Genomic DNA, 7,245 nt, shown 5'->3' on the forward strand with positions numbered 1-7,245 from the left:
GCACTGTAACGAGGAGGGTTGAGGACATCGCAGGAAATCTTTGGATCTACCTACATATGTGAACAGACATTCTCAGTGATGAAGTTCAACAAATCCAGATTTCAATGCACTTGTTCAAGCCCAAGCCAGACTGGATTTCTCTCACTGAACAAGTAAAATGAACTGAAAATGCATATCTTGAATTCTGTATACTGTAAAACACCTTTTCAGTGTTATGTGAAGTAGAAAATAAAATGGAACTGTGATGTAATGTTTGTTTTTGTTTTTATTGTTTATTACTTCTATAGGAGTATTTTCCTGTTTGACCTACACCACAATTTCATATATTTATATAAATATTTATAGAATATGCGTATTCTTCTGATTACCAGTATAGCAGCTAATCAACACATACTGTATAATTTACTGCTTTTTACAATGGGAGATAATGAATATTGAGCAGAATTAAGTTCAAGTTATCATTGGTTTGACCCTCCAACACAGTTCAGGTTTCTGATGTGGTCCCTTGTAAAAATTAATTGCCCACCCCTGCTGTAGCCTGTGATAGATGTTTACTGTTTGACCATCTGGCTGCTTGTGTCAGACTTCTTTTAGTGATGTTGATGGCTCCCAGATCTCAACTATTAAACTGGTGAGTACCTATAGAAATTATGATTCATGTTGCAATAAACAGGAATTGGAAGTAGCCCCTTCTTTGCCTACTGAATTCAAGCCTTTACTAGCTTAGCCTGTAGCTAACCTGTGTTTCATTAAACCTCAGTGGAGCGCTTTCCTCACTGAAAACCATCCAGTTTCAAAGCCAAAATAAAAACTTTAGAAGACAATCACAGACTAGTTTACTACAGCTAATCTTCATCTAATTAACTAACATCCTTTTTCAGAGCTGAGTAACAAACTAGAGTTTGCACAAACCACTTTGTCTAGACAACAACAAAATCTTTAAATGTTGATGGAGTGACTTACTGGGGATTCCTGACACGAGTTTCAGTGGTCTCAGCACCCTCACCGCTCGCAGTGTTCTCAGGTCAAAGTCCGAACCCACCTTGGCCAAGATTCTGTAAATACACATAGACATGAAATCTGCACAATTAAAATCTAATGTTACATTTTATTGTTTAGCTTATAAAATATCAGATGTTTGATATAAAACATAAAAAGCAGCAAATCTTCACATTTGAAAAGCTGGTACCAGCAGATTTTTGCTAAATAAGTGAATTCAATATTAAAATGATTATAAAAAATGCTGTTTATGAAAACAGCTAAAGCTTATTTTTATTATTGCTTATTCTTTTAGCTGTCAACATGTTGATTATGCTAATCTTCAAGTTTAGAGAATCTCAGAGTCCAATCATCACACAACACAAGCTACTTCAAACTATTTGGTTTTTTCCAAGAACCGTAGATTTACAATTCAGAGTAACTCAAATTATTGTTTCATCAATTAAAAGACAAATCACTGCAGGCCTAACTGAAACAATAACAAGGCTGTGGTGATGGGTATTTTCCCCAGCAAACATCAGTGCCTTAGGGTTTTTTATTGATTTTTTAAAATGTACTTTTATTTATTTCATTTAAAATAAAAACAGAACTAACAACTCTGAATTTTGTGCCTTTGTACTGAATTATTCTGGTTGTGATTTGGAGTCATTCCAACTGACTGCAACATTAGTGTTTTGTTGTTCAATTATCAGAAACCAGTTTGTTTTCCTGGATTTGCAAATGACGTAAGTTTACAAATGTTTGCTCAGTTTTGGTCCAGTTTATGTGGAACATAACACTGCAGTCCATGTAACATTTTAGTGAGATGTTGTTCAAATTTAAGCCATCAACACAACTAGAAAAGTGAGTTGTTGTTCAACTATCAATGTGTGTGAAATTTCACATGAAATGTATTGTTTCAAATACAACTCACTGTTGTGTGTGCCAAATATGTAATACTGAAAATGATGCGATAGTGGCTGGAACATTAGTACTGGGGAAAAAAACATTCCTCTGTATAATTTGCTTGTGTTACTGCAGATACACCGCTACAAACAATGTTAGACATGCGTATGAATGTTGCTAAAATGTAAACCTCTTTATCTGACATTATGTTTCTGCAATGCCACCGAAAACTACGGGCTCTATGGGCTCTACATTAGCTCTGGAGTCAGTTATTACTGCTGCGCTACCTGACTGCCACAACTATCTCTGGCTGTCATGACCATGTGACCTAGTTTCACAGACAGGGCAGGAAGGTAAGGAGGAGCAGAGGGAGAAGAGGAGGGGATACTGCTGGAGTTTGTTTTGATTCTCACTTCACCCTTAATGGTCAAAAATTAGTTACTGCAGCTTTAAACAGTCTAATATTAAATAATACAAACATATATTTGCTATTTGTTGCAAAATCAATCAATTAATGAATCAATCAACAACCATGAACAGATTATAAGAAAATGGGCCCCTGGACACAGACAAATAAAAAAAAACCCCTCACTGCTCCTACATAAAGACTACTTCACCCACGTGTCTCTGCCAACCTGGGCCTTTGCCTTGTTTACTACAAAGTGTATTCATGATGTGTTTTTAAACACATTTGAGTATATGTGATATTATTTATAACATCCCAAATGGCTCTGCTCTTTAAACTCCTCAATCAAGTACCATCAGGAGCCCCAAAGCAGGCAGAAACTCCTCAAGGGTACAATGACTATTATGTAATGGGAGGCACACACTCAGAACTAAATGAAAGAAATTCTTCAAATAAGCGCACACACAAACACACACAAACATACATACAGAAAGAAATGGGAGAAAACAAGAAAGGTTGCTTATCAGTCCTTAGTTTCCAGTGGGCATAGTAACCAATAAAGCACATCTGTGCTTTATAGGAAATGGTAGAATCAGTCTGCTGACACAAAAGTATCTGTTTACTAATAAAGAATATATTGTTTTTACATATTTCATACACATGCTTTGCAGCTGATCAGATTCTCCAGTAGAGATGGATTTCCAAATGCTCCTATTTAAATTGTTCTCATTCCTTCTCCACATGCATTTTAGGTCCTCCTGAGTCCATGTGGCTACATTCATCACAGTAGCATGACGGTTTCTCATGCAGTACTTCCTGAGGGCTCGAAGGCACATTCAACAGTGGTTTTCGCCCTTGGCCTTTACATACTGACATTTCCCCGGATTCCCTGAATCTTTTCATGACATACTGAAGATGGTGAAAGACCTAAATTGTTTGGAGTCTTGCACTGAGAAATATTCTTTTTGAACCGACAGTTCTTTTGTCAGTTAAATAAAGGTTCATATGAATTAACAAATCACAGATTTAGTTTTTATTGCATTTTGAAAAATGTCTAAACTTTTATGGAAATGGAATTTGCAATTGCAAATTACATGTAATTATGATACACAAAGAATATTTCATATCAAAATGCATTTTTTGTAGATTGTAGCACTAATATTTCTATAATATTTCAAATGAACTTATGCAACATGATAATGAAAAAAAAACTTGTGTTCTTACTGCGTCATAACATTGTTGCAAATGTTTGTCTATAAATGTGGAAGCCAAAAGTGAATGAAAAATACATGATTACAACAATTATTTAACATTTTTGGTGTTGTAATTCAAACATTATTTACTTCAGTGTGTAGTGTATCAGCAGAGTTGCAGTGTAGAGATGCAAACAGCTTAGTCCTTTCACCTCAGTGCCACTGTAAACACCTGTCCTTAAACACTTAAATAGCTTTACACAGTCTACTTTATCATCATCATCATCATCATCATCAACTTTATTTATATAGCACATTTATCCCAGCCATAGCTGCGCGAAGTGCTAAACACAATGACACATCACAACCGTATTAAAATCAAAGCACATAGAAACAAGACAATAAAATACACCGGGAATAACATAATAACATAATAACAATAAACAAAACAAATTACCAACATCCCCTTACAACAACCCCCACATACAGCAGTAAAACAAAGTACCCCAACATGACACCGCCTCATACTGGCTCAAACGCCCATGGATAAACGTGGATTTCCAAATGCCTGACGATAAAAATAAGTTTTTAAATAGACTTTTAAAATGTCCAGTGACGAGGCCTGCCTAATGTGGAGAGGCAATGCATTCCACAGTTTAGGGGCCCCCGCCGCAAACGCTCTGTCCCCCCTAAGTCTTCGCCTCGTTTGCGGAACCTCCAAGAGCAGCTGATCAGCTGATCTGAGGTGCCGCAAAGGACAATACGGGTGCAGTAGCTCTGACACGTAAGGTGGTGCCAGTCCATTCACAGCCTTATATACAAATAAAAGAACCAGTGCAGCCAAAACGGGCGTTATATGCTCCCTTTTTCTCCCACAAACCAGTAGTCGAGCAGCCGCATTCTGAATCTTCTGTAAGCGATCAAGAGACCTCTGATTAACCCCAAAATAAAGCGAGTTACAGCAACAAAAGTCATACAGTGGAATAGTTGATTGATAAATACAACTTCAATGATCTTACTGGAAATATAAAGCATTTTTTCATCACCTGATGTTAGCTTTAAAGAAGGACTACTTGTTATGATAAACTAAATTCAACACATTTGTAACAGCAAAAGAAGTAAGATAATATTATTCCCTGTTGCTTGGTTTTGGCATTTCTTTCATTAGATCATCCAGAAGCAGCAGAAAGGTCTGGCATTTTCTACCAATCAGTAGAACCTGAGACGTAACCTAGTGACGGGTGACATGCATCTCTTGAGCCCCGATGCAGCATCTACATGAATGCCAAGCAACTACTGTATTAACCATTCCCTACTACACCCAGAACATCACCTGACAGCCTAGTGTTCCAGCCCAACACTGAAAAAGCATCTAACAACCACCTAATAGTGCCTTACTAACCAAACACACTATAAAAAGCAAGAATATTTAACATGTATAGCTGCTTTATATTCTTTTAGACTTATGACTGTATACTCCATTCAGATGGAAATTAGTCTTGGTTCAGCTGGCTATAATTAAAGCACACTAAAGGACAATCCAATTGTTCTGGTGCAAGGCAAAACTGCATTACATACTACATCAGCTGACATAGATCACAAAAGATCCAGCAGTGGTTCTAGTTCCAAGTTCCATACTTTGGACTATATTTAAAAACTTTGATGGTTGAATCAAACCAATGATTAATAATGAAGAAATGAGACTTATGCAAGAATAGTTTATTCACAGTAAACAAAGTCATAATGGCCTGAGGAAATATGATGAAAAGAGCATATAAAAGCATGAATCATCCTTCTGTGCTGTTTTTATACCCTCCACAGTCAATATGCCACTTTATTCTGATAAGTGCATGTGTGTCTGTGTGCATCCTTCTGTGCGTACATTAGCCTGTGAAGGGATAATCTGATGACTAGACAGACAGCTGGGTAGGGAGCAAGCTGAAGAAAAAGCTACAAGTTTTAATATCCCTTTATCATCACCACAAGATATCCATGGGGACACCTGACACTAGCACAGGAAATATGCAGGGTGATGCTATCGTCCATCGCTCACACACACACACACGGAGCCACATGTCACTTTCCTCCACATTGTCAAACACATCATTAAAGCATGTTTGGGCAGGAGACAGTCATGCTAAAAAAGACAAAACATTTACAAAGGCACATTCATACAAAAGCAAAAAAGACATGCACATGATTTCCACGTAGGTACAAAGTTACACTTTCACAATAAAGTACCCATTTCCTGTGTGGTTGGCCAACTATATCTCAAGACCCTGTGATTTAGCCTTTATGACTGGAATATAAATAGAACCTGAACTAATTTAACATTGAAGAAACAATGGCAGAACAAGATAGCGAGATAAAAAGGATTCATGCTATCAAAATCTGTAGGAAGACACATTTCACTTACTTGTTTATTCATTTTTATTTTCATGCAAAACAATGAAGCTGTGTGACCGATAATCACGTTCACTTCTTATTAAGTTGACATGCTTTCATAAACATGATGGACGTATGAAGTGGCCAGTGACTGAACACGAGGGGTGATGTGCTCAACAGAAAAAGGTGATAAAAATGTTTGAACACAGCACTGCCCATTAAATCATAAGATTTTACACTTCGATGTCAGAAACAAAAGCTACACTAGTCTGTGCTTTTTATATTAACTATGTATTAAATGGCTACAGTAATTTGAAAGAGCTTGAAGCAATAAATCACCAGAGAATCATCACTCATACCTGCAGCTTTGTGGAGCTTTCCAACCTTTTGTAGCTCACTGCTTTGGACTTACAGTTCATTTCACTAGCAGACAAACTGAAGGTAGCAACAGCCAATTGAAGAAGGTGAAACATTTATCTGCTAAAAGAGCCAGATAGCTTTTGTCAGGACATGGTGAAGACTAAACCAGAGCTACAGTAAAAACAGAGGGTTAATATTCAAGTTCAGTAGCTGGGCACAAACAGGGTATTAAATTAATAATATATTTCTGCTGGGTGTGTAATTAGGCCACTGTTTCCAATCACATTAACCACAACAACTTTGGCTTGTTTGGCAGCTTCTTTTTGAGCTTTAAAAAAGGATCATTTCCACCTTGACATTTTAGGAAATGCTCTTATTTGCTTTTCTGCCAAGAGTTAGATGACAACACTGACACACTCTCATTTCTGTACATTAAGCAGGATATTTAATAAGTTGTCACAAATTATGCACAAAATATTGCAGCACTGCAATTTTTTTGTTTACTGGCGTATTTACCAACACTGAAGTAAATGAGCAGCAGCATTAATCTGAATACATAGCTACTTAAGGCCCGGATGCCTGTATTGCACTCGTCTGAGACCAAATGTAGAGGAAAGAGTAAGTTTACAAAGACTCAACTTTAATATGGTTGAAAAAACCAACAAAAGTATGGATTTCAGAACACAGTCACATGATCTTCTGTTGTAGATCCCTTCTGTAGGTCATTGGGAACCTTTGACGGACTGCTGTTTCCTGCGGTAAACCATGCTCATTTCCTGTTTTCTGTATTTGCACTGCATTGTGCTTGCTTCCAGATTGTTTAGGAATTAAACTCACTATTTTCTAGGTTCATCTGAATTTTTGAGTGACAACATACGCTTGCACCACTTAAAGCACTTGTTTTGCAGAAGTTCTTGCTAACTACCAAATTTAACTTGCTACTTTAGGTCGGCTAGTTTAGAAGCTAGCTAAGCTAGTAGCTTAATCGAGAGCAATGGCTTCCCCCTCTTCCTCTCC

The 7,245-nt window shown here is 37.1% G+C and overlaps 1 protein-coding gene across 16 annotated transcripts in view; it reads right to left on the reverse strand.

Annotated features, from left to right (window-relative positions):
• The window catches only part of cacna1bb (calcium channel, voltage-dependent, N type, alpha 1B subunit, b), a 137,778-nt gene that overhangs the window by 79,528 nt on the left and 51,005 nt on the right, over window positions 1-7,245 (reverse strand). For all 16 annotated transcript variants that reach the window (XM_020615082.1, XM_020615086.1, XM_020615083.1 and 13 more), the window contains one exon: window positions 964-1,055. In XM_020615082.1, the coding sequence (XP_020470738.1) occupies window positions 964-1,055 (92 nt within the window). The remainder of the gene's footprint in view (window positions 1-963; window positions 1,056-7,245) is intronic.

The sequence above is a fragment of the Monopterus albus genome, unplaced genomic scaffold, assembly GCF_001952655.1.
Source record: "Monopterus albus unplaced genomic scaffold, M_albus_1.0 scaffold158.1, whole genome shotgun sequence".
Taxonomy (NCBI): Eukaryota; Metazoa; Chordata; class Actinopteri; order Synbranchiformes; family Synbranchidae; genus Monopterus; species Monopterus albus.